This window comes from Schistocerca cancellata, chromosome 10, assembly GCF_023864275.1.
Source record: "Schistocerca cancellata isolate TAMUIC-IGC-003103 chromosome 10, iqSchCanc2.1, whole genome shotgun sequence".
Classification (NCBI taxonomy): Eukaryota; Metazoa; Arthropoda; class Insecta; order Orthoptera; family Acrididae; genus Schistocerca; species Schistocerca cancellata.
The window spans coordinates 10503072-10529951 of NC_064635.1; the positions used below are offsets into that span (position 1 = coordinate 10503072).

At 40.0% G+C, this 26880-nt stretch overlaps 1 protein-coding gene across 2 annotated transcripts in view; it reads right to left on the reverse strand.

Moving 5' to 3' along the window:
• The window catches only part of LOC126106373 (Golgi resident protein GCP60), an 88043-nt gene that overhangs the window by 22752 nt on the left and 38411 nt on the right, over window positions 1-26880 (reverse strand). Inside the window, exons 5-7 of one of the 2 annotated variants that reach the window (XM_049912636.1) lie at window positions 8698-8785; window positions 5836-6073; window positions 2370-2494 (exon numbers count right to left, since the gene is read on the reverse strand). In XM_049912636.1, the coding sequence (XP_049768593.1) occupies window positions 2370-2494; window positions 5836-6073; window positions 8698-8785 (451 nt within the window). The remainder of the gene's footprint in view (window positions 1-2369; window positions 2495-5835; window positions 6074-8697; window positions 8786-26880) is intronic. The other variant, XM_049912637.1, reaches the window with a different exon arrangement.

The following is a 26880-nucleotide window of genomic DNA, read 5'->3' on the forward strand; positions in this document are numbered from 1 at the left end:
ATGTCAAGAATGGCCGGTGACCAGACAAGTAATCTGAATTAGCGCTGCCGGTGCCAAGCGAATCAATTTGTACGAGATGTTTGGACAGCAAAGTGTTAAGAGGGCAATTGGTATTCCACTGTTAAATGCAGAGGGGGGAGCAGATAGGTGGAAAGATTACACGGAAGGCCTCTATGAGGGAAAGATTTGTCTGATATGATAAAAGAAGAGATAGAAGTAGATTTAGAAGAGAGAGGGGATCCACTATCAGGATCATAATTTAAGAGAGCTTTGGAGGACTTAAGATCAAATAAGGCAGAAGGAATAGGTAACATTCTATCAGAACTTCTAAAATCATTGGTGGAAGTGGCAACAAAATGACTATTCACATATGTGTGTAGAATCTATGAGTCTAGCAATATACCATCTGACTTTCGGAAAAATATTATCCACACAATTCCAAAAACTGTAAGAGCTGACAAGTGAGAGAATTATCGTACAATCAGCTTAACAGCTCATGCATCCAAGTTGCTGAGAAGAATAATATACAGAAGAATGGAAATGAAAATTGAGAATATGTTAGATGATGATTAGTTTGGCTTTAGGAAAGATAAATCCACCAGAGAGGCAATTCTGATGTTGCAGTTGACAATGGAAGCAAAAGAAAAGAAAAATCAAGACACATTCGTAAGATTTGTTGACCTGGAAAAAGCGTTTAATAATGTCAAATGGTGCAAGATGTTAAAAATTCTAAGGTTCGTTAAGCTAGTGGGAGGGATAGGTAATGTACAACATGTACAGGAGCCTGGAGGGAAAATAAGACTGGAAAGTGAAGAACGGAGTGGTCGGATTAAAAAGGGTGTAGGACAGGGATGTAGTCTTTCACCCCTACTGTTCAATCTATAAGTCGAAGAAGCAATGATGGACAGAAAAGAAGGGTTCAGGAGTGGAATTTAAATACAAGGTGAAAGGACATCAATTATACGAATTGTTGACGATATTGCTATCTGCAGAGAAAGTGAAGAAAAATTACATGATCTGCTGGATGGATTGAACAGTCTAATGAGTACATAATACGGATTGAGAGTAAATCAAAGAAAGAGTAAAGTAATGAGAAGTAGGAGAAATGAGAACAATGAGAAACTTAACGTCAGGATTGATGGTCATGAAGTAAATGATGTTAAGGAATTCTACTACCTAGGTAGCAAAATAACCGAATGACGAATGGAGCAAGGAGGACATCAAAAGCAGTCCAGCACTAGCAGAAAGGGCATTCCTGGACAAGAGAAGTCTACTAGTATCAAACATAGGCCTTAATTGGAGGAAGTAATTTCTGAGAATGTACATTCGGTAGTGAAACATGGACTATGGGAAAACCAGAACAGAAGAGATTCAAAGCATTTTAGATGTGGTGCTACAGACAAATGTTGAAAATTATGTGGACTGATAAAGTAAGGAATGAGGAGGTTCTGAGCAGGATTGCAGAGAAAAGGAATATGTGGAATACACTGACAAGAAGAAGGGACAAGGTGATAGGACATCTGTTGAGACATAAGGAATAACTCCCGTGGTACTAGAGGGAGCTGTAGACGGTAAAAACTATAGATGAAGACAGAGACCAGAATACATTCAGCAAATAATTGAGGACGTAGGTTGCAACTGCTACTCTGAGATGAAGAGGTTGGCACAGGAGAGGAATTTGTGGTGGGCTGCATCAAACCACTCAGAAGAATGACCGGATAATAATAATAATAATAATAATAATAATAATAATAATAATAATAATAATAATCCACCTGTTGGCAGTAGCCTTGTGAGTTATATTAATAATGTGGATTCTACTAAACCATTACTTTATTATGTAACAGGGCATGTACATTTTTTTGCTGAAGTTGCACAGGTTACCCTTCTAACCAATACAATCAGGTACATTCTGGGGTACATTCTGTCGTCTACAGATCTGAGGAAAGTTCAAGTTGAACTGAAACCAATCATTTTAAAAAAACTAGTGCAAACAAGATGAATAATAGATCTTTTTTAAGTATCATGCCAGTCTGACACACACACACACACACACACACACACACACACACACACACACGTCTGTTATTTGTGAGACAGGAAATAAAAATAACAGAACAGCACTGGAGCTTGTGAAGAACCTGAAAAATGGCTTCTAGCCCTCCAGGCAAAATCAATGTTGTGAGAGTCCCAGAACAGGAATCTGGTGACGCACTCAAGGCACTCTCAATTAAGGAATTATTTTCAATTTCGTAACAATTACTCCTGCCTCATGGACTGGTTTGTACTGGTTACAGAAAAGTTAGGACTTAGTTGAGAAGCAGCAGCACACAACATTGAACTGATGCACACGTGTACGATGATCTCACCGTTACTGTTTCTCCGTGGCCAACCTTTATGATGGCATCTCCCGACTCCCTTCGGATAGCTTCCTTGAATTCGCGTATGTCCTTTCGAGTCCACATCGAAGCAGCTGACGGAGTTGGCAGACCACCTGAAATTTAAACACTTTTCATTAATCACTAAATCTGTTCATATCATTCCAAGAGAGACAAGCTACATAATTTTTTGTTAAACCATTTAAATGATATTTGTACAAGTCTACACATTACACATTAGCACACTTTTTGAAGGGCCTGAACAATTCTGAGTTCAGGAACCTCTCAACATCTCTAGCAGACACAGCTCAAATGGTAGTTGAACAGGTCTGAGAGTGGTTCATAACTAATTGTTTGCATCTTAATATCACAAAGACTTGTAACGTGATTTCAAACAAGCTATAATGACCTTTCAGCACCAGAATAAGGCATCAATATTTGTACACTGAATGAAGCACAGTGTGAAAAATTCAGGTTTTTTCTCATTTCCAAGGAAGATTTTTTTTTTTTTTTTTTCGAAAGCTCAAATGTTTAGTAGTCTTGTCATAGTGTCTGTCCGTGATTCAACACCTCCTACCACAAAGGACGGGTGTCTATTGAGAGGTCAGACAAACATATTGTTCCTGAAGAAGGGCAGGAGCCCTTTCTGTAGTACGAAGTGCAACCATCTGGATGATTGACTGATCTGGCCTTGCAATATTAGGCAAAACAGCCTTGGTGTGCTGGTATTGTAAACAGCTGAAAGCAAGGGGAAATTGCAGTCATTATTTTTCCCAAGGATATACAGCTCTACCATATGATTAAACAGTGATGCCATCCTCTTATGATAAATATTCCAGAGGTAAAATAGTTCACTATTTGGATCTCCAAGTGGTGACTGTTTAGGAGCATTTCTTCATTGGGAGTGACTGGTGTGTGTATTTTAAGGGTCACAGTGTGGAATGTTCGGTGCCTTAGTTGAGTAGATAGCTTAGAGCATTTTAAAAGGGAAATGTATAGTCTGATGTTGGATATAGTATGAATTAGTGAATTGTGGTAGCACGAACAACATTGTTTGTGGGAGGATGAATAGACAATTATAAACAGTAAATCAACTTGAGTACAAGAGCATGTCCATTAACCAATAAGAAAATAGGAATGCATCTGAGCTACAATACACAGCACAATAAACACTTTACCGCACCCCAGGTACATACAAAGCCAACACCCACCACAGTAGAACAAATTTATATGCCAACTAACTCTGCAGATGATGAGATTGGAACAATGTATGGTGCTATACAGGAAATTATACAGATCGTTCAGGGATAAGAAAATTTAATTGCGATAAGGGCTGGAATTTGATAACAGGAAAAGGAAGATAAGGAAAAATAGCAGGAGAACAAGGACAGGGGAAAGGGGAAGCTGCTTGATAGAGTTTTGCACAGAGCATAATTTAACCATTGCGCTACTTGGCCTAAGAATCATGAAAGAAGGTAATATGTTTTCAGATAGATTGTATAATAGTGTAATGGAGATTCTGAAACAACAATTTAGACATTAGTAGGGGACAGATGTGGACTCTGGCTGTAATTTATTGGTTATGAACAACAGGTTAAAACTGAGGAAACTGGAGAAAAGTAGGAAATAAAGAAGGATGGATCTGGATAAATTAAAAGAAGCAGAGGCTGTTCAGAATTTCAAGAGGAGTAATAGGCAAGGATCGAGTGAAACAGCAGGAAGGAATACAGCAGAAGATGAGTGGGTATCTACTGTAGATGAAATATTTGTGGCACCAGATTAAACAAGCAGAAAGACCTGGCCCAGTAGTGATCTTTCAACAATGCAAGAAATACTGAATTTTACTGATGAAGAGAGAAAATACAAAAATACAGCAAATGAAGCAGGCTAAAGGCAACACAAACACACACCAAAACGTGAGATTCACAGAAAGTGCAAAATAGCTTAGCAGGAATAACTAGAAGACAAACGGAATGCTGCAGAAGTATGAATAACTAGGGGTAAGGCAGGTGTTGCCTACAGAAATAGTAAACACTTTTGGGGAAACGAGAAGAAGGAGTACGAATGTCAAGAGCACAGACGACAAGCTCGCACTAAGCAGAGATGGAAATCTGAAAGATGTAATGAATTTGTAGTGTGTTCATATTAGGGACAGAAACTGGAGGACAATATTATAGAAAGAAAAGATGAGGTAGGAGAAAATAAGATGGGAGATAGGACAGAACTTGACAGAGTACTGAAAGCTCTACATGGAAGTCATACACCAGAGCAGGCATTTCCTCTGAATTATTGAGATCCTCAGGAGAGTCAAACATGACAAAAGTATTCCACTGAGTGTGCAAGATATTTGACACAGGCGAAATACCATCGGACCTAAAGAAGATGCAATAATACCAATTTCAAAGAAGGGTGTTGCTGACTGAACCACCAGTTTAGTAAGCCACAAATTCCAAACATTGTCACAAATTATTTATAGAAGAATGGAAAAACTGGTAGCAAATGACCTTCAGGAAGATCAGTTTGGTGAATGGTTGCAATTACTTCAGAGAACTTTTAGTTCGGGTTTTGGCGAAATGTAGGAACACGTGAGGTGGTACCGATCCTACAATTTATCTCAAAAGATAGATTTAATATAAGTAAATCTATATTAATAGCATTTGTAGGTTTACAGAATATATTTGCAACACTGATTGAAATGCACTCTCTGAAAATCTTAAGTAACAGGAACTGGTTGATAGAGCAAGTACTGAGGCATGTAGAAATCATCAATTTGGTAATGGAGGGAAGTGCGGGAAGTAAAACTGCAGAGGGAGACCAAGGGATGAATTCAGTAAACAGTTTCAAATAAATGTAGGTTGCAGTAGTTGTATAGAGCTGAAGAGACTTTCACGGGACACACTAGTATGGAATGCTGCATCAAATCAGTCTTTGGGCTGAAGATAACAACATAAAAAGCAGCAGCAGCAACAACATGGTATTCAAAAATCGAACTTGTGTATTTTAATCTAAAATCCAAATCTAATGTGTAATTTTTAATGTAAAATATTACTGTATACCTGTATAAGCGTAATTAAGAAAATCCATATCACCTTCCTGATGATTAAGTACAAAATAATTATATAAATATAAAAATATGTTAACAGGGTGAAGCATGAAGCCAAGCTGAAGTGGCATTCTCTCGTATTTTAAAAACAGTGTCACTGATTATAGAAGTCACTTCAAACATCCTCTGTAACCATAGAGAACATCTCTGGAATGCTCTGTAACCAAAGAGAGCACCTTCAGAAGGTCCCCTGTCACTGACTTCTACTATCGAGCCAAATTACGAGTTATCAAAAATATTAAAAAGCCATCATCGCCTAAAAATAACAGAAATTTTTATTTTGCCGTTATGCGAAGAAAAGTGCCAAGATGCCCTACTTAGCGAAAAACGAGGCTAGCAGAATTTGTGGCGCACCTCCATTTTCGTCCTCGTCGTCACTGTCCTCGCCCCGGGGTGACAGCGTGCCGTTGGAGCCGAGGTGCTGGAGCAGCCTGGCCTGCTCGTCTGTGTCGCCATCCATGGCGCCGGGCACGGCCCTCCCCTGCTGCTGCTGCTGCTGCTGCTGCTGGATGTAGAGCTGCTGCATGTACTGGTGGTAGTGCTGCTCCTGCAGCTGCCTCACCAGCACTGCTTGCTGCAAATCACGACATAACTTCCGTGGATTTGGATTCTACTGAGCTACTGCGGCCTGTACGGGAAAGATAGTCCGGTACCTGTCCGGCACCTCAGAGAATAGAATATGTCGCAATTACAACTCAATTTTGTATTGAATTTGATGTACGTGGTCAAACAGGACTGACAGTGTAACAAGTACAGCTTGTAGTGGTATATAAAATATATTAACTCCAGTTCGGACTGGGACATGACTCTCCTCCAAGATTTAAAAACAATTTGCATATGTTGGCTACATTTTGTGCAGCAAATGTAAAAAATCCAGCAATTACATTTTTCACTGCAAACTTTCTGACTGAAATGCAGTAGAGTTCTTAATTCTGAACCATCATAACACTTACCGACAATAAAGATGAGATAAGTTAATTACCAAGTTTTGAGACGAGGCTACATGATGCTAAAGAATAAATTTTTTTAGTCAAAGAATTTCCTTATAATTGCACGATACACACTGCTTAAATAAGAAAAGAATAAATCTTTAAATTATAGTCTTTAATTTTTTATACATAAAGTAAAGCATTCGCAAAAATACTAACTTCAGGAATGTTACGGAAAGGATAAATTGCTACTCACCACATAGTGGCGATGTTGAGTCACAGAGGGGGCCAACAAAAACATTGTCAAACACGTAAGGTTTCGGCCAAAAAGACCTTCATCGGAATTAGACAACAAACAAACACACACAAAGGAGCGCGCTCACAAACACAACTGCAGTTCACACACGTGGCCATAGTCTCTGGCTGGAGAGTCCAGACCGCAAACAGCAGAGCATGATAGTAGAAGTAATCTGGGTGGTGGGGATAAGGACGACGCTGAGATGGGGAGAGGGAGGAGTAGGGGTAGCTGTAGCAGGGTAGCGGTGGGGGACAGTCAAGTGCTGCTTGGGGGAACACACATGGACAAGGTGGAGAGAGGATAGGGCAGCTAGGTGCACTCAGGGGGTTAGACAGAAGGCAAGGGGTGTGTGGGGAGAGGGACAGCGGGAAAGGAGAGAATTAAAATGACTGTGGGTGTGTCGGTGGAACAGAGGGCTGCATAGTGCTGTAGTGGGAACGGGGAAGGGCATAGGTGGGTAAAGGATAATGACTGACGAAGGTTGAGACCGGGAGGTTTATACTGCAGGGAGAGTTTCAACCTGTGCATTCCAGAAATGCTGGTGTGGTGCACAGGACGTGAAGCAGTCATTAAAATGAAGAATGCTGTGTTGGACAGCATGCTCAGCAACTGGGTGGTCCAGCCATTTCTCAGTCACAGTCTGTCTATGGCCGTTCGTGCGAACGGCCAGCTTGTCTGTTGTCACGGCCACATAGAACACAGCACACAGGTTGCAGCTTGGCTCGTAAATCACACGACCGGTTTCACTGGTAGCCCTGCCTCTGACGGTATACGTGATGCTTCTGACTGGACTGGCGTACGAGGCCGTGGAAGGATGTATGGGACAGGTCTCACTTCGAGGTCTATTACAGGGATGAGCAGTGAGGCAAGGGGTTGGGGTTTGGGAAGAGGAGTCATGCAGGGATGGACGAGGATATTGTGTAGGTTCAGTGGGCAGCAGGATACCACTGTGGGAGGGTTAGGAAGGGCAGTGGGTAGAACATTCCTCATTTCAGGGCACAACAAGCGGTAGTCGAAACCCTGGTGGAGAATGTGATTCAATTGTTCTGGTCCTGGGTGGTACCTAGTCATTAAGGCAATGCTCCTCTGTGGCCAGACTGCGGGACTTCGGAAGGTGTGGGGTGACTGGCAGGATAAGCCATGGTAATCTGATTCCGTACAAGCTTGGGAGAATAATTACGATCTGTGAATGCCTCAGCGAGACCCTCGGTGTTTTTCGAGAGCGACTGCTCGCCATTACAGATGTGATGCCGAAGGGGGACTAGGCTGTATGCAAGGGACTTCTTGGTGTGGAATGGGTGGCAGCTGCTAAGTAGAGGTATTGCTGGTGGTTGGTGGATCCGATACGGACATAGGCACTTATGTACTTTGTTGTGCCTATCTGCAACTTAACATCTTTGCTATCCTTCATTATTCCATCCCGAGTTTTCCACTGTTTAACTTTAGAAATACTTATAGCTCAGTTCTTTTCCCCTTAAACATATTTTCTATAGCGACTTCAAAGATAATGCAAAGATCACTTCATATTTTGGGGGTCCCCTCTCTATCCCATATACATACAAAACAGAGGTTAGAATAAGCCCAGAACTGAAAAGCAGTTTGCTGACACCTGACCCCTTCCACTCGAAACCTTAAAAGACCACGAAGGTACGTTTATCGAAACATATAATCTTCTATAAATCCTTAGAGTTCAGACCTTTTTTACATTTGTGTACTAATATGAAACTGATGAATACACACTCTTATGTACACATATAGAATGAACCTTGCAACATGTTCAGACCTTAGAACAAAATAAAGCAGTCACAGAAAAAGTTAGTGGAACCTGCTGTATTGAGGAACAGCTTCTACCAGGGAACAATTCTTGGAATGAGGCAAGTAACAAAGCAGTAACACCTGAAGAAAAGAAATATTGGCGTCAGTCTATGACAGTAAGTATAGTGCAATGGTCCTTGCTTCTGTCAGACATTACACATCAAACCAGCTCACCTGTTCCGGGTTTCCAGGATACTGCTGCTCAGCATATGCTTTGAACTGGTGGAATGTCTGCTGGTTCAGAGCTTCCTGGATTTGACGTCTGTAACAAGTAAGGAAAGCCTTCCTGTATAAGAGAAATATGATAACATTGAATATACATGTAAGTGTTTGGAAGCTTTCTCCAAATGTATTTGTCAGTAGTGTAAACTTGTACACGAGTTAGACACGGATGATGAACCATTTAGACACGAAGAGAACACAAGCTTAGGAGATGCCACGCTACCAAGGAACACTTAAGATTAGGTAGGTGAACAGCTTCCGAATCGAAATCGGGAAGACAAGAAATGCATGGCACAATCAGACAAACAGAAGGAATTGGTTGATAGGACATGTCCTGAAGCATCGACAAATCGCCATTTTGGTAACGCAGGTAAGTGATTGTATGTGGGGAAGGGGATTTCTGGAGTGGTGGGAGTAAAAACTGTACAAGGAGACTAATGTATAAACACAGTAAGCTCATACAAACTGATGTAGTCTGTTATACAGATACGAAGAGACTTGCACGGTATGGATTGACATGGAGAGCTGCATCAAACTGAGGATCAAAATAACAAGCAAGTGTGCAAATAAGTATCTGCAACAAATTTCCCACATTAATTTCTAGAACTGTCAAATCTTAAGCACTACACATCCAAATTTTGAAGAAGTTTTGTAAACAGTATGTAGGGAAGCAGCCTACTTACGCCATATAGCATTCATATGCTTTCCATTGTGTGCCAGCCTAGTCCGCTGGAACTAGTAGCTATGACGTCACGAATGTTGCACAATACTTTAAAAGTAAAGTACATAATCTGTAAAGTTAATAGCATGTCAGGAGTGATGCTAAAATGATAATGTGTTAAGTTTCAGTTTAGTAACTTTAAGAGTTTTCAAAATTTGGACGTTTTATGTAACAATCATCGGTGCAACAGGAAGGAGCTAGAGACTTCAAAATTTATATTTGGATTCCTTTTTCATTGTAATTTAATGGAAACAGCATGATGGATCTCACAAAGAAATATTTTGGTTGAAACTCATAATTTTCTGCTTTTGTGTCTTAAAACTACGGAAGCAAGATAGATTAAGTAAGTGATTAGATAAAGATAGGATGCGTAGATTTAAGAAGAATGGAGATTAATAACAAAGATGTGAGAAGTTCCCGTAAGGTAGCTATATGTGAGAAGTTTCCAAAAGGTAGCCATAAAACTACAGCTGTAGCATCTCTCCAAAGGTCAAGTGCAGAGCTCATCTACTGCGTGCAGTACAACTAAAATAATTCTATCGCCAAAAGTATTTAACCTAGCCACAGCAGAATTTTATTATAGATACTTACCTGTGTGCTGATTGCACAATTAAATTGAGAGCTTCATCGGCCTTCAGCGAAAGAAGCAATTAATTATTTAGTAACTTGAAGTGGTGCTCTACTAGCCCCAGCTGCTAGTCAGGATGGCAAATTTTGTCGGCTGCACTTTCGGCAGTCCACACCAAGGCTATATAAATAAGAGCACTGTGAGCTGCATTCAGGCCATAGTTCTCTTCTAGATTCGTATCAGGGCACACTCCATGTCGGAAGCTGCGTCGCGTCTGTGCAGTTGCAAGGAACAGCTTTGGATGCTGTATTACTTAACTCAGTATGCACATAACAATGAGTTCACATTGGGGTAAAGTGTTAATTGCGGAACGACTCCAGTGATTTATTCTCAGTTTGCGTATGTTGTATTTTCATGTGTCGCCGCAGGACAGACCTTCTATCGTTACTAGTGTGGTGTTTGATGAGTATTAACATCAAATTTTGGCGAGTATTCACTTTGAACATTTACATCGATAACAATTATGGAACAGTTTCGTTATGTAGGGATAACAGGATCCGCGCAATAGACTCTGAACAGCTCTGATAGTACAAGATCTGATAGTAGCATTGCTTGGGTGAACTTTTGTCTGGAACTTTACGGTTTATCATTTTCAGCATATAGTGAATATTGTTATAGTAAACCACATTTTCTATTAATCCCAGACATCATCCTAAATCCTCAGTGTAAAAACAGCATCATTACCAAAATGAAAAATTCTTCGAAGCAGCTAAACATACAATTTGTTACGTAATTTTTAAAACGAAAAATTTATTGCATGCACCAAAAACAAGAAGTGTAGACACAGCAACTGTGAGAATCCAAAACTGTCGTTTTTTGGAAGCAGGCGATAAATATTATGTCAACTATTAATATGCTTTGTAAACAGCACATTAATATATCAGAAATAGTTTCTACACTTTTTCTTAAGACAACTTTTGAAATGTGAAGCTACAGAAATATTTGAACATGCAGATTAAATTCTGAATGAAGCAGGTCTAGAAACAGCAAATAATGAAATAAATCTGCCATAAGAAGGGGGACTATATGAAACAATGACTAAGGGTACCAAAAATGGAAGGAGCACAAAAGCAAATTTTATAGACACATTTGATTTAATTTATTCACCCAGGGATAATGTCACAATTACAAAGGATTTGTCATAATACTGAAATGGAAATAAACAGCTCAAAATATGGACGCACAGTATACAAAAGTATGAGTTGATAAGGATAGGAAGACACACAAATGAACACAAACATACACACAAAATTCAAGCTTTCGCAACAAACTGTTGCCTCATCAGGAAAGAGGGAAGGAGAGGGAAAGACAAAAGGATGTGGGTTTTAAGGGAGAGGGTAAGGAGTCATTCCAGTCCCGGGAGCGGAAAGACTTACCTTATGGGGAAAAAAAAAAGGACGGGTATACACTCGCACACACACACACACACACACACACACACACACACACACACACACACATATCCATCCACACATATACAGACACAAGCAGACATATTTAAAGACAAAGAGTTTGGGCAGAGATGTCAGTCGAGGCAGAAGTGCAGAGGCAAAGATGTTGTTGAATGACAGGTGAGGTATGAGTGGCGGCAACTTGAAATTAGCGGAGATTGAGGCCTGCTGGATAACGGGAAGAGAGGATATATTGAAGAGCAAGTTCCCATCTCTGGAGTTCGGATAGGCAGGTGTTAGTGGGAAGTATCCAGATAACCCGGGCGGTGTAACACTGCGCCAAGATGTGCTGGCCGTGCACTAAGGCATGTTTAGCCACAGGGTGATCCTCATTACCAACAAACACTGTCTGCCTGTGCCCATTCATGCGAATGGACAGTTTGTTGCTGGTCATTCTCACATAGAATGCATCACAGTGTAGGCAGGTCAGTTGGTAGAGCACGTGGGTGCTTTCACACGTGGCTCTGCCTTTGATTGTGTACACCTTCCGGGTTACAGGACTGGAGTAGGTGGTGGTGGGAGGGTGCATGGGACAGGTTTTACACCGGGGGCGGTTACAAGGGTAGGAGCCAGAGGGAAGGGAAGGTGGTTTGGGGATTTCATAGGGATGAACTAAGAAGTTACAAAGGTTAGGTGGACAGCGGAAAGACACTCTTGGTGGAGTGGGGAGGATTTCATGAAGGATGGATCTCATTTCAGGGCAGGATTTGAGGAAGTCGTATCCCTGCTGGAGAGCCACATTCAGAATCTGATCCAGTCCCGGAAAGTATCCTGTCACAAGTGGGGCACTTTTGTGGTTCTTCTGTGGGAGGTTCTGGGTTTGAGAGGATGAGGAAGTGGCTCTGGTTATTTGCTTCTGTACCAGGTCGGGAGGATAGTTGCGGGATGCGAAAGCTGTTGTCAGGTTGTTGGTGTAATGCTTCAGGGATTCTGGACTGGAGCAGATTCGTTTGCCACGAAGACCTAGGCTGTAGGGAAGGGACCGTTTGATGTGGAATGGGTGGCAGCTGTCGTAATGGAGGTACTGTTGCTTGTTGGTGGGTTTGATGTGGACGGACGTGTGAAGCTGGCCATTGGACAGGTGAAGGTCAACATCAAGGAAAGTGGCATGGGATTTGGAGTAGGACCAGGTGAATCTGATGGAACCAAAGGAGTTGAGGTTGGAGAGGAAATTCTGGAGTTCTTCTTCACTGTGAGTGCAGATCATGAAGATGTCATCAATAAATCTGTACCAAACTTTGGGTTGGCAGGCCTGGGTAACCAAGAAGGCTTCCTCAAAGCGACCCATGAATAGGTTGGCGTACGAGGGGGCCATCCTGGTTCCCATGGCTGTTCCCTTTAATTGTTGGTATGTCTGGTCTTCAAAAGTGAAGAAGTTGTGGGTCAGGATGAAGCTGGCTAAGGTGATGAGGAAAGAGGTTTTAGGTAGGGTGGCAGGTGATCGGCGTGAAAGGAAGTGCTCCATCGCAGCGAGGCCCTGGACGTGCGGGATATTTGTGTATAAGGAAGTGGCATCAATGGTTACAAGGATGGTTTCTGGGGGTTACGGATTGGGTAAGGATTCCAGGCGTTCGAGAAAGTGGTTGGTGTCTTTGATGAAGGATGGGAGACTGCATGTAATGGGTTGAAGGTGTTGATCTACGTAGGCAGAGATACGTTCTGTGGGGGCTTGGTAACCAGCTACAATGGTGCGGCCGGGATGATTGGGTTTGTGAATTTTAGGAAGAAGGTAGAAGGTAGGGGTGCGGTGTGTCGGTGGGGTCAGGAGGTTGATGGAGTCAGGTGAAAGGTTTTGTAGGGGGCCTAAGGTTCTGAGGATTCCTTGAAGCTCTGCCTGGACATCAGGAATGGGATTACCTTGGCAAACTTTGTATGTGGTGTTGTCTGAAAGCTGATGCAGTCCCTCAGCCACATACTCCCGACGATCAAGTACCACAGTCGTGCTGGAAGTATCACTTTGCCACGAAGAAAAATGATCCTAATCCTACCCCTAATGATCCAACTCCCCAAGACACTATCCAAATTGAACCCTGCCTGGAACAGTTCCGTCTTCCGTCACAGCGGGACCCACCTCCTCTTCCTCAAAATCACCCTCTCCAAACCTTCCAGGAATTTCTGACATCCAGCCTTGCCTCTCAATCCTTCTTAAAAAACCTTAATCCTACTCCCAACATCACCACTGCTGAAGCCCAGGCTATCCGTGATCTGAAGGCTGACCGGTCCATCGTCATTCTTCCGGCGGACAAGGGTTCCACGACTGTGGTACTTGATCGTCGGGAGTATGTGGCTGAGGGACTGCGTCAGCTTTCACACAACACCACATACAAAGTTTGCCAAGGTAATCCCATTCCTGATGTCCAGGCAGAGCTTCAAGGAATCCTCAGAACCTTAGGCCCCCTACAAAACCTTTCACCTGACTCCATCAACCTCCTGACCCCACCGACACCCCGCACCCCTACCTTCTACCATCTTCCTAAAATTCACAAACCCAATCATCCCGGCCGCACCATTGTAGCTGGTTACCAAGCCCCCACAGAACGTATCTCTGCCTACGTAGATCAACACCTTCAACCCATTACATGCAGTCTCCCATCCTTCATCAAAGACACCAACCACTTTCTCGAACGCCTGGAATCCTTACCCAACCCGTTACCCCCCAGAAACCATCCTTGTAACCACTGATGCCACTTCCTTATACACAAATATCCCGCACGTCCAGGGCCTCGCTGCGATGGAGCACTTCCTTTCACGCCGATCACCTGCCACCCTACCTAAAACCTCTTTCCTCATTACCTTAGCCAGCTTCATCCTGACCCATAACTTCTTCACTTTTGAAGACCAGACATACCAACAATTAAAGGGAACAGCCATGGGTACCAGGATGGCCCTCTCGTACGCCAACCTATTCATGGGTCGCTTAGAGGAAGCCTTCTTGGTTACCCAGGCCTGCCAACCCAAAGTTTGGTACAGATTTATTGATGACATCTTCATGATCTGGACTCACAGTGAAGAAGAACTCCAGAATTTCCTCTCCAACCTCAACTCCTTTGGTTCCATCAGATTCACCTGGTCCTACTCCAAATCCCATGCCACTTTCCTTGATGTTGACCTTCACCTGTCCAATGGCCAGCTTCACACGTCCGTCCACATCAAACCCACCAACAAGCAACAGTACCTCCATTACGACAGCTGCCACCCATTCCACATCAAACGGTCCCTTCCCTACAGCCTAGGTCTTCGTGGCAAACGAATCTGCTCCAGTCCGGAATCCCTGAAGCATTACACCAACAACCTGACAACAGCTTTCGCATCCCGCAACTACCCTCCCGACATGGTACAGAAGCAAATAACCAGAGCCACTTCCTCATCCTCTCAAACCCAGAACCTCCCACAGAAGAACCACAAAAGTGCCCCACTTGTGACAGGATACTTTCCGGGACTGGATCAGATTCTGAATGTGCCTCTCCAGCAGGGATACGACTTCCTCAAATCCTGCCCTGAAATGAGATCCATCCTTCATGAAATCCTCCCCACTCCACCAAGAGTGTCTTTCCGCCGTCCACCTAACCTTCGTAACCTCTTAGTTCATCCCTATGAAATCCCCAAACCACCTTCCCTTCCCTCTGGCTCCTACCCTTGTAACCGCCCCCGGTGTAAAACCTGTCCCATGCACCCTCCCACCACCACCTACTCCAGTCCTGTAACCCGGAAGGTGTACACAATCAAAGGCAGAGCCACGTGTGAAAGCACCCACGTGCTCTACCAACTGACCTGCCTACACTGTGATGCATTCTATGTGAGAATGACCAGCAACAAACTGTCCATTCGCATGAATGGACACAGGCAGACAGTGTTTGTTGGTAATGAGGATCACCCTGTGGCTAAACATACCTTGGTGCACGGCCAGCACATCTTGGCGCAGTGTTACACCGTCCGGGTTATCTGGATACTTCCCACTAACACCAGCCTATCCGAACTCCGGAGATGGGAACTTGCTCTTCAATATATCCTCTCTTCCCGTTATCCACCAGGCCTCAATCTCCGCTAATTTCAAGTTGCCGCCACTCATACCTCACCTGTCATTCAACAACATCTTTGCCTCTGCACTTCTGCCTCAACTGACATCTCTGCCCAAACTCTTTGTCTTTAAATATGTCTGCTTGTGTCTGTATATGTGTGGATGGATATGTGTGTGTGTGCGCGAGTGTATACCCGTCCTTTTTTCCCCCTAAGGTAAGTCTTTCCGCTCCCGGGACTGGAACGACTCCTTACCCTCTCCCTTAAAACCCACATGCTTTTGTCTTTCCATCTCCTTCCCTCTTTCCTGATGAGGCAACAGTTTGTTGCGAAAGCTAGAATTTTGTGTGTATGTTTGTGTGTCTATCGACCTGCCAGTGCTTTTGTTTGGTAAGTCTCATCATCTTTCTTTTTAAATATATTTTTCCCACGTGGAATGTTTCCCTCTATTTTTTATATATATATATATATATATATATATATATATATATATATATATATATATAAAAATAAGCCTGTTGAGGAAGAAATTTTTCACTATCACTGTTCAGGCTTACACTGTCAGGTACAACACAAATTTGATTTTCTTTTATCACATGTTTTGTGGTATTCCCCTTGTTCCAGAACTTAGATATTGTAGCATAGCCACTTTCCACTTTTCTGTTATCTTCGTGCCTTTAAGTCCGATTCTTTCTGTCTTCTATCCAAATGAAGGGGCCTACAGTTCTGAGTCTTCCCAGAATTATACACCACCAAATGCAACATACAAATATCAGCCACAAGTTGGCTAAATTAATTTTTTAACTGTGAGGAGTTTAAGACCTAAGCCAACCTTCAGCTAGTGACAAAAATTTGTTGTCTGTGTGTGCCACTGAAGACATGCTTACACCCAAGATTAATTATGGTTAAATAAACAGCTCACTTGACAGATCTGTCATCCTTTGAAGTGATAATCACAAACAGTCATGGGGGTCTCTTGTGAATAGGAGCAAAACAAAACTTGGCCATATCATTTTTGAAACATTTTAGTCCTTTACAGAATTATTAATTTCCAAACTATCAGATGAAAACTACTCTGTATCATAACACTGAAATCCAACATATAAAGTATAGGACCATAGTAAATCGCATTTTACTACACCTTCGCCACCACTACCCTGGCATGTGTCAATAATTGCGCACATTTTAGTAGTGCTCCGGGCCCCCACAAGAGGCCGCAAACACAGGTCCGGCACCTCTATCACCTGCAGCCAATTCTAAGCAGCCCCTGGTGGACCAATGCTTATTTAATAACTGTTTAACAGCTCCAGTTGGCAGTCTTGTGTATGTTCTCTAAACCGTACTGTAAATGCACTGTCACGCCACGACTTAATAAATAGTTAGTTTCTGAAGATCGTATCTTTTATTTTGCTGAAATTAGAAAAGGATCTTTTTCCTTATTTCATCTAATTTGTGGGAAATATTACCAGTTACACAAATATGTTAAGTGCACAGTATGTAGAGAGTCTTTCAGGAAAAAAAAAAAAAAAAAAAAAAACCAAATGAGGAATCTTAGGGGGGAAGTTAACTCAATTCTTACTGAAATGCATTTAATGTACACATAGTTAATACTCTTAATTACATTTCAAAATTGCATATCATGCACAATAAAAGTATCAAGTATCATCATTTCCTGTGTCAGTTTTTGGAAAATATTATCACTGGAAGCAATTGGAGGAGGAGAGCGAGAGAAAGACGGTTTTTCATTATACATTCTAAGTCACAAAAAGAAGACTGACAATCTTATGCACACTGTCATGCAAATGGACTCACACTGCTACAACAGAACATCTCTACAACCAAATCTGCTAATTCACCACACATGAAGTTAGTAGAAGATGAATTTCATATTTCATTTTCTTCACTTTTCAATACACATTTGTTGATGAAATAACAAGAGGGGCAGCTATTTCTCAGAGTGGGTGTTTCAAAATCCAAACTCTGCAAAACCAAAAACCTCATCCTCATTCAAACTATTTTTCATTTCTTTTCTTCAAACTTGCAACTGATGAAGTGTCTCACTTCATATCATAATGCATCCCAAATGCACAACAAAGGAGAGAAACATATGACAATGATTGTTGAATCTGTATTTATATTTATGACAGAGAGATACTAAATAATGGGTCTTCATCTGAAAAAGAAAAACTGGATGATAACTATTAGATTACGACAGACAGTTTTCGCAGAAATTGTGTGCATAAGTTAAATTTTACACCAAAAAGGTAGACACCAATGACAAACTTGTACATACATGTATTTTGAAGGAAAAAAAACTTGAATACTGACAAATTAACATAGAGAGACGTAAGGAACTATTCTCGTCAGTAAAAGATTAAAGATTGTGACTGGTTAAATGAGAGCACACACGAGTGTGTGTGTGTGTGTGTGTGTGTGTGTGTGTGTGTGTGTGTGTGTGTGTGTGTGAGAGAGAGAGAGAGAGAGAGAGAGAGAGAGAGAGAGAGAGAGAGAGAGAGAGAGAGTGGAGGGGGGGGGGGGGGGAATCACATCTGAATTGGTCAAAATGTGTGACAGTATACACAATAGGCTGCTGTGGGCAGAAATAATAAAACAGCAGTCTGCCCACAGAAACAAAGTATTTTGCCAGTAAAAAATATTACTGTATTAACATGACAAGATTTACCATAAATGTGCAGCAATAAAATATTTGAAAAGTATTACAGTGATACCTCTACCTGTGCCATGGTTACCGACTGGTGTGTAAACTTGCTTTCTGATCAAACAGCTGGTGTTTGCCAGTAGTGTCACTGATACAAGATAAGCCGTTGTGGGGACACAGATAACAGCTACCAGGGCAATTTGGCAGCCCACACACACTCACATTCATTAAAAGCATCCTAAGGTACGCCACTTTACAACAGAAGAGCACTGGGAAGGTTGCACCTGCTATCTGTACTGAGTCTGTGTGCTAGATCCCAAAAACATTACCTACTGTGCAAGGTGACCGAGTGTCACGTATTTTCACATCATTTTGAACAGAATACGACAGCTTAGAATACGTCCACAGATTTAGCCACAGATTTGAACATTTCTGGCTGTACCATTTATTTTGAGACATGGCACTTTTGATGAGAAAACAAAGACACTAACTCTTCTGAACATTAAAATGAGGAGTTCACTGAATTCTAACAATGTAAGACATAACAACCACTACTACAATAATAATAATAATAATAATAATAATAAGAAGAAGAAGAAGAAGAAGAAGAAGAAGAAGAACAATAATAATAGATTACAGCAAACAGTATACATCAAAACCTTTGAAAGCAAGAGCTGGAAAAACAGGAAAACTTAAATAGCATTCCACACCACATGACACATTTACAACAAAAACTGCTTTTCTGTAACACCAAAATTCATCATTACAACTCTCATCATAAAGCAAAATGTCTGTGTTTATCAAATAGCCTTATCCTCTCAGTGAGACATTTATAAGCAGAATTAGACCAAAAAGGGAGAACAAGCTTACAAATTATACCAGATCCAAAATCTTATAAATGGAATCAACATAAAAAATTGAAACATGAAATACATGCTGAATGAAAAAATTACAGAAACAATGTGCAAACACAGAGTTTTGTTTTATGGCCGGATATAAATGGTGGAGGAAATGCATCTTCAACACCTTCACATCATAAACAGACATGAGAAAACCCTAGCATACAATCGTAAAAAAATATGTAACTTTCCGAGAAGAGAAATGCTCTAGTGTTGCCAAAAGGAATGCTGTGCTAGACAAGTGAGTTTATGAAAAACTTAAAAACTTTTGGCTAAGAGTTGTCATGACAGTTGTAAGCTTATCTTGGTCTGTAAATATCAGACTTATTAAACAAGTAAATAACTGTACAATATAACTGAATTATCATAAAATAGAAGTAGATTTGAGCACTTTCACAAAAATTGGAAGAGACACTTCCAAAATCATGCTAGTGAAACCGAGACAACAAGTAAATATTAGAGGACCACGATATTGATTTAAAAAAGAACAGAACTTGGCACTTTTGCAAAATCTTTAGAGAAGAGGTGAAAGTGTTAAAACCAATGAAGCTTCACCTCAAAGCTTCCACAAAGAGACTGGTTACAAACAACATAGCCAACTGCAAGTTGCTAGCAAATATTTTGAAGAGCTTCTAAATTGTGAGGAGCCATCAAAACCATTATTCTTTAATATCAACATGATGAGAACCTAGTTTGAAAACCACCAATACTGCAGTAAGCATCATGGAATACTTAAGAAGAGTGATGATTGGTGCATATTCTGTAATCATATTATGTGCAAGACATTGCTTATTAAAACATACTTTAATCTCTTTGTTTTCCATATGTTAGTTCTCACTCAAAAAATTTTCTACCATTAATGTTACAAATAAACTGGCACAGACTGTTTTAAAATCAGTTTTGATAATCAGTCACTGCTGTTACCATATACCAATTCCAAATGTACTGATATCACACCTGGTCAAGTGACAGGAATATTCAGCAGCCATTCTTGGATCAGAACTAAAATAATGAAAAACAAAGTGTAAATCTATTTAATTAAGCAATATTTTGAACATAATACAACTCAAGAACTTGCAAGTATTAATATCAAAAATATATTCTCATTTCGTCTGCTTGTAGGATCAGTTTCAATAAACTTTGATTTAAAAAACTTTATGACTGAAGTGTCACCAAGACAAATATTAGGAACCAGATCCCAGCCAATTGCTTTTCTTCCTTGCACATTATGTGCTCACTGTTTCATCAGTTTTATAGGTACAAACTGAGCTTTGTTATGTGTGGCTAGTAGAACATCTGCAACAATGGCCCCATCACTGTTATCTGTCACTCATAAAGTTATTTTATTCAAGCTATAATCAACTGTTGCTATTCCTTGACAAGCCTAAAATTACTGATGATTTAATTGTAACAGAATCTGAACCTACTATTAACTTGTCTCACCTTTGTGCAACATCCTTCCTTGTCCCCATTAGATCTATTTACGAGGGTAATCCCAAAAGTAAGGTCTCCTGTTTTTTTATAAGTACATAGACCTGTTTATTTCTACAATGGTTTACATCAGTTTACAGCTTGAACATTTAGCTATTTTTCAACATAATCACCATTTCTGTCGGTGCACTTTTGTGGACGCTGTGGCAGTTTTTGTATGCCCATGTCATGCCAGCTCACCACCATGCTGTTCAGAAAGTTATGAACCTCTTCTTTCACCTCGTCGTCAGAGCTGAATTGCTTTCCGGCCAAACATTCTTTTAACTTAGGGAACAGGTGATAGTCACTGCGCCAAGTCAGGATTATAGGGTGGGTGGGTTATTATGTTCCACTGAAACTGTTGCAGGAGAGCAATGGTTTGCCGAGCGATGTGTCGGCGAGTGTTGTCATGGAGAATGTGTACGCCCTTACTCAACTTTCCTCTTCTCCGGTTCTGAATTGCCCGTTTGAGTTTTTTCAGAGTCTCACAGTACCTGTCAGCGTTAATTGTAGTCCCAGTGATTCAGCTCCGATGATGAGGTGAAAGAAGAGGTTCATAACTTTCTGAACAGCATGGCGGCAAGCTGGTATGACATGGGCATACAAAAACTACCACAGCGTCTACAAAAATGCATCGACAGAAATGGTGATTATGTAGAAAAATAGCTAAATGTTCAAGCTGTAAACTGATGTAAACCATTATAGAAATACACAGGTCTATGTACTTATAAAAAAATAGGAGACCTTACTTTTGGGATTACCCTCATATGAAAATTTGTAATAAGAAAAAACACTTTTTGATGCCGTGTAACTATTATTTATTTCTTCATTTAAAAACCAGTTTTTGGCTTCTTGGGCAACTGCTGGGTGACAATGATTGCTACAACTGCAGACAAGGTTATATGGAATGAGCAGAAGTGTTATAGGTTGTAACAATTAATATTATGATTCTGATATTAAGTACAGGTTTCAAACAAAAACAAATTGTTAGCATCTAAAACGGGTTTATGTGCAATTACCTAGTTCTCTCACATACTCATAAATTAAAGGAAACAGTTCATTTTAAACTGAGGTAGCTTTCTGTGTCACAATGGTTACTTCTTCCTTGCATTTCCACCAGCAATGACACGTTTCTTCAGTCCTTTACTATATGAAAAATGTCACAATGTACATCAAATGGATGGTCTCTGTTTGAAAACACTTGTCTAATGTAATCAGCAATTTCTCTCACGTTCAAGCTACCAAACCGCCACAGCTCTGCCTGCCTGACCAACACATAATTTTCCCAAGAGCTTCCTGATTTTCTGATATATGCCACTTGGTGTCAAAGACTTGACAGTATATTTACACCTGAATATAATCTCGTGTACACTACTGCTAGTCTAAAATGAAAATATGAATTTGTACAATTTGAAAATGTTTACAAGAACTTCAGAAAGTTCGCCAACATATTGATTCAAGCTTTCTCCCATGTCAAAGATCACTTTTTTATTCTATGAGCTCTGTAGTACATCTCTCATAAGTAATATCTTCCCCAAAGTTGTTCAGTAGCTTGCTGATATATACAATGATGATATGTATTGTCTAGTGATGGCCTTGTAAGCAGGAAACTAGTTCTCAAGAAACATAAATAATCCACACTTTGTATTGTCACTGAGAAATATGAAATTGTTCAATCAAGCAGCAGTGTCACAATCCACCAACTACATGAATTTTTTTTTCCACAGTAGGTACCGCAGCAATGAATTTATTAAATAAAGTGGCAATTTCCACTTTTACTGTATTCATTTTATTTGTTCCAAATTAGTTTCAGCCTTCTAGGTTGTTCTCAAGTGATTTTGTGATACTGTAAAAAAATAGAATATATTTACCTGCACAAACAGAAATGTAATGATGTGAATGGAAAAATATTTTAAATAAATGACCTTGCAACAGAAAACTATGCCTTACATACTGAAATGACAGTGTTTCCAAATTTTTGTTTTCTGTTCATTTTGATTCAGAAATGTTGTGTACTGGATAGAGAGCTTGACATTTACGAAGGTATTATATTGATCAAAGAGTAAAGGTAGCTAAGGCCAAAATAAACTGAATAATTTCAAATACTATGGCTATATATTTGTGTGCATGATTGCAGAAAGTTAAAAAATAATAAGAAATAAAACAGTATGGAAAACAAAATAAAAGTAAGTATTAAAATATACAGTAAGGTGACACTGAATTTTAAGTGTCATTTTACTGTATACTGTAGAAGATTTCTGACAGGTCATTAGAAGAATGCGACTGAAGTTACCGAGGAATTTTTTGTTCTGAAGATCTGTTTGCTCATTACGAAGTCTATAGGACTGAATTTTAAAATGACTGAAAATTTAGATTTCGAGTTGAAATATTTGTTTACTTCCATTTTTTAGCATAATGCAAAATTTGGAGCTTTTCATTAACGGGTTTGGATTCATTGTTTAAGAGATGCGCAAAGACTTTTTGCTGTTATCAATAGATTTCATGGGGTCTTCATAACGTATCCGAAAGTTTCTACCAGCTTGCCCAATGTACACTTTGTCACTATCGTCACAACCAATTTTGTAGATCCCTGTCTTACAAATGCGTCTCTGTTGTACTGGCTGTGTATCTTATAACATCAGTAATACTGTTTTCAGTACAGAACCCTATTTGATATTTGTATTTTTAAAAGATTTGCCTATTTTATTACAAATGAATCCATAATAGGGCATAACTACAAATTCAGTTTTTTTTTTTTTCATTTGGTTTCCTCTTTTTCTGGAGTAATTTGATTTGCACTTTATTTTTGCTTAACTTTCAGTTTCTGTCTACACTTTTCTTTAATTATTTATGGCTTGAAATTATTTATTTTGGCTAAATTTTCTAATATTGCTAATTCTTTGACAATATCATTAACCAAAACAAACTGAAGACACAAATTTAAAGATGCTGTCTTTTAAATACATAATGCATAGTTTTCTGTTGCAGGTAAATTTATTGAAAATGTATTTACAGTCACCTCATTACATTTCTATTCATGGACATAATATCATATAATCAATTTTGCACAGAACCACAAAATCATTTGAGAATAGGATAGAAGGCTGAACCGAGTTGGGAACAAATACAACTGATACAACAAAAGTCGAAAATTTCACCTCCTTTTATTACATGAACATTCTTTGCAAGTGAGCATCTGGCATATGCAATACCCCCATTGTCAACAAAAAATAAGTCCCAGTTGTTATCACTCCATTATATCCCACCCATATTCATTGCGCAGTTACATGCGCAATAATCTTTCTTAGTATTGCTGCTGCTGGGCAAAAGTTAATAATGATAACTTGCCACCAAAGATTTTACACCTGTAATGTAATGAGCTCCAGTATGAGGTCACAAATGTTAGGTGGTAGTAAAGTGTTTCATAAGAGTGGTACACAATCACCACAAAAACAAAATTCCATTATGTAAACAATGACACAGCTTAATGCAGGATGTCAAACTTCAGCACTCTGAACAAGTTTTCAAAATTAATATGATTACAGCACAAGAAATTGGTAATTACTTCACAGTAATAGGATTCTCAGGCACACACCATTTTAAGAATATATTCGTCACAAAAATAAATGAGATCATCATACCTGACTTCTGTATCATCTCTTAATTTCCACTGACGATAACAGCTTATAAAAGCCTCTAAACTAATCAGAAGCCAAATACAGACAAGCAAGGCTAAGAGAGCATCACATGTAGTCAAGTCACACCCACCAAACTGCTGGCACACTGTCACGAATACACAATGAGCCACACACACGGAACAAAAATCTTTATGGTTCTCAGCGATGGTGGACAGCAATGTACACACTGCACTGCAGAAATACTGATGAGCAGCAACAACATTACCAAGATGCTGTAGTAAATCAAACCATTTTCTTTGACTAGTACTTTACTCAATGACAAATCAATTTGTTCTCCTCATGAGTACTTTTGTTGGGTTAAAGGAGTATCCTGATTGATTACTACCGATTAATCCACTCACTGTCACAATACAGGAATGAAATTTGGTATGGGGCAGCTGCAGCCTGCATGGTTAGAGTATTCAGGCTCCACAAGAGAGCGCTTACGATCTTTGCTAGTACAAGTAAGTCCAGAAGGGATCATATCATCAAGTATGATTTATTCTGGACACTCAGTATATGCTATTAAAACACATGTTCTCAAAAGACAATGTAGTGAGTAGCATAATGACTTAGCAACATTCATTGTTGCATTAAATAAATGAGAGATGATTATCAAAAGATTGTGAGTAATAAAGTAGCTACAGAAATTTCTTCGCCACTTTGTCAAGTGATGTAAAGCGAATGCACAGAAATCCTTATCAATTAAAAGTGGTTTATACTCAAACACATATTTCTGAACTCCGTGACTGAGGTACTAGTTTGTGTGTGTGTGTGTGTGTGTGTGTGTGTGTGTGTGTGTGTGTGTGTGTAGATCTAGTATTCATTCATTCATTCATTCCATTGTTGCCCTTATGGACAGTGTTTGAACTCGAAAATCACATGATGACACAATTTTCACTTCTTCCCTTTCTTCCTCTTCTCTTCCCAAAATCTCTTCATCCTTTGGCTGTGCTCCTGTTTCCTTTGCTCTGTCCATAATGTTCCTGTCTTCTTTCTCTCCTTTACAATAAATTTTGCACTCCTAACTTTGTTTCTGAAGAATTTCCTGTCTCCTATCATTTGCCTGTTGATCCCTATCTGCCTTAAGTCTTCGTCTATTTCATGATACCAATTTGTTTTCTTGCTTGAGCTGTTTACTACATCAAAAATTTTCTTTGTAAGTCGGTTGTTGTCCATTCTCTGTATGTGCCCATACAAAGTTAATCTGCGTTTTCTGATCGCGTCTGTTAGTCTGTCAGTGTGCTGGTACAGCTCTTTGGTAGGTCGCTTCATCCATATGCCATCTCTGTGAATTGGTCCAAATATTTTTCTGAGAAGATCTAGTATATTATTGGTGGTGAATATTTAGTAAAAGATTCTAAACTATAGTGTCTAATGTGTTATTCTTATCAATTAAACAATGAAAACTCCAGGTAGGAATATCAACAATGTAGGAAAAGCCAGATTGCTACTCACAGTAACGATGATACGTTAAGTTACAGGGAGGCACAATCAGAAGATGCTTACATAAAGCTTTTGACCACAGCCTTCATCAGCAAGAGAGAAACAGACACCACTAACACACACAAGCAAGCAAACCTCATGCACACTATACTGCTAACAGCAGCATCTCAGGCCAGAATGCAAGTGTCTTAATTGTGCTTGTCTGCAATTTAACATGTCTTCTTTACAGTAAGTAGCAATCTGTCTGTTCCTACAATGTTGTTATTTTTATCTAATATATAGGGTTTTTCAAAAAGGAGTTTAAAACATTAAAAATTCATGTAACTTTATTTAAAGAAGGTATAGAGCTGGGTTTAGTGTTACTTTGTGGGGAAACATATCAAGTTTTCTTTACCTTGAACTAAAAATGTTGTATGTGGTTTCCGTTGGTTATCCTGCACACATCCCATCGGAAGTAATTTCTTCCCAAACTCACGGTTGAATTGTAGGTGTAGCTTGCTCAGTGGTGGCATAAATTCTTGCTCTATGTTCAGGTAGAGAAGCCGACACAGGGGGTACAAATACGATATCCTTGATGAACCCCCCACCAAAAAAAGTGGAGTCACATCTGGGGAACATGGGGACCATGCAATTCGCACATCGTGGCCAATCCATTGACATGGAAAGTGGTCACTGAGAAAATCCTGGACATCAGCCAGGTAGTGGGGTGGTGAACCATCTTGCATGAAGTAAACATTCTGTGCTTGGCCATCCTCATCAATCTGTGGTATCAAAAATTGTTGTAACTTATACAGGTACATTATCCTGTTGGTGGTTCTCTCGTGGAAAAAACGGGCCGTACACTTTGTTCTTGCTTAATGCACAAAAAATGTTCAGTTTAGGGCAATCACGAACATGTTGCAATGTAGTCCGATTAGGAGGACCTTCAGCATACTTGGTACAGAAATTACTCAGAACTGTTGTCGCTGACTTCGATTCTTCAAATCAAAACACACAGCTAGGACACTCAGGTCCAGTGAAGGCAGCCACCTTTAACTAAACTGCCACTAGCGCTCGTTACGTTGCGGTTCAGCACTAGAAAACTAAGTGAGGCAAAACTTTATTTATTTCCCTACAAATTAACACTACAATCACCTCTGTAGTTACTATGAATTAATTTATATTAAT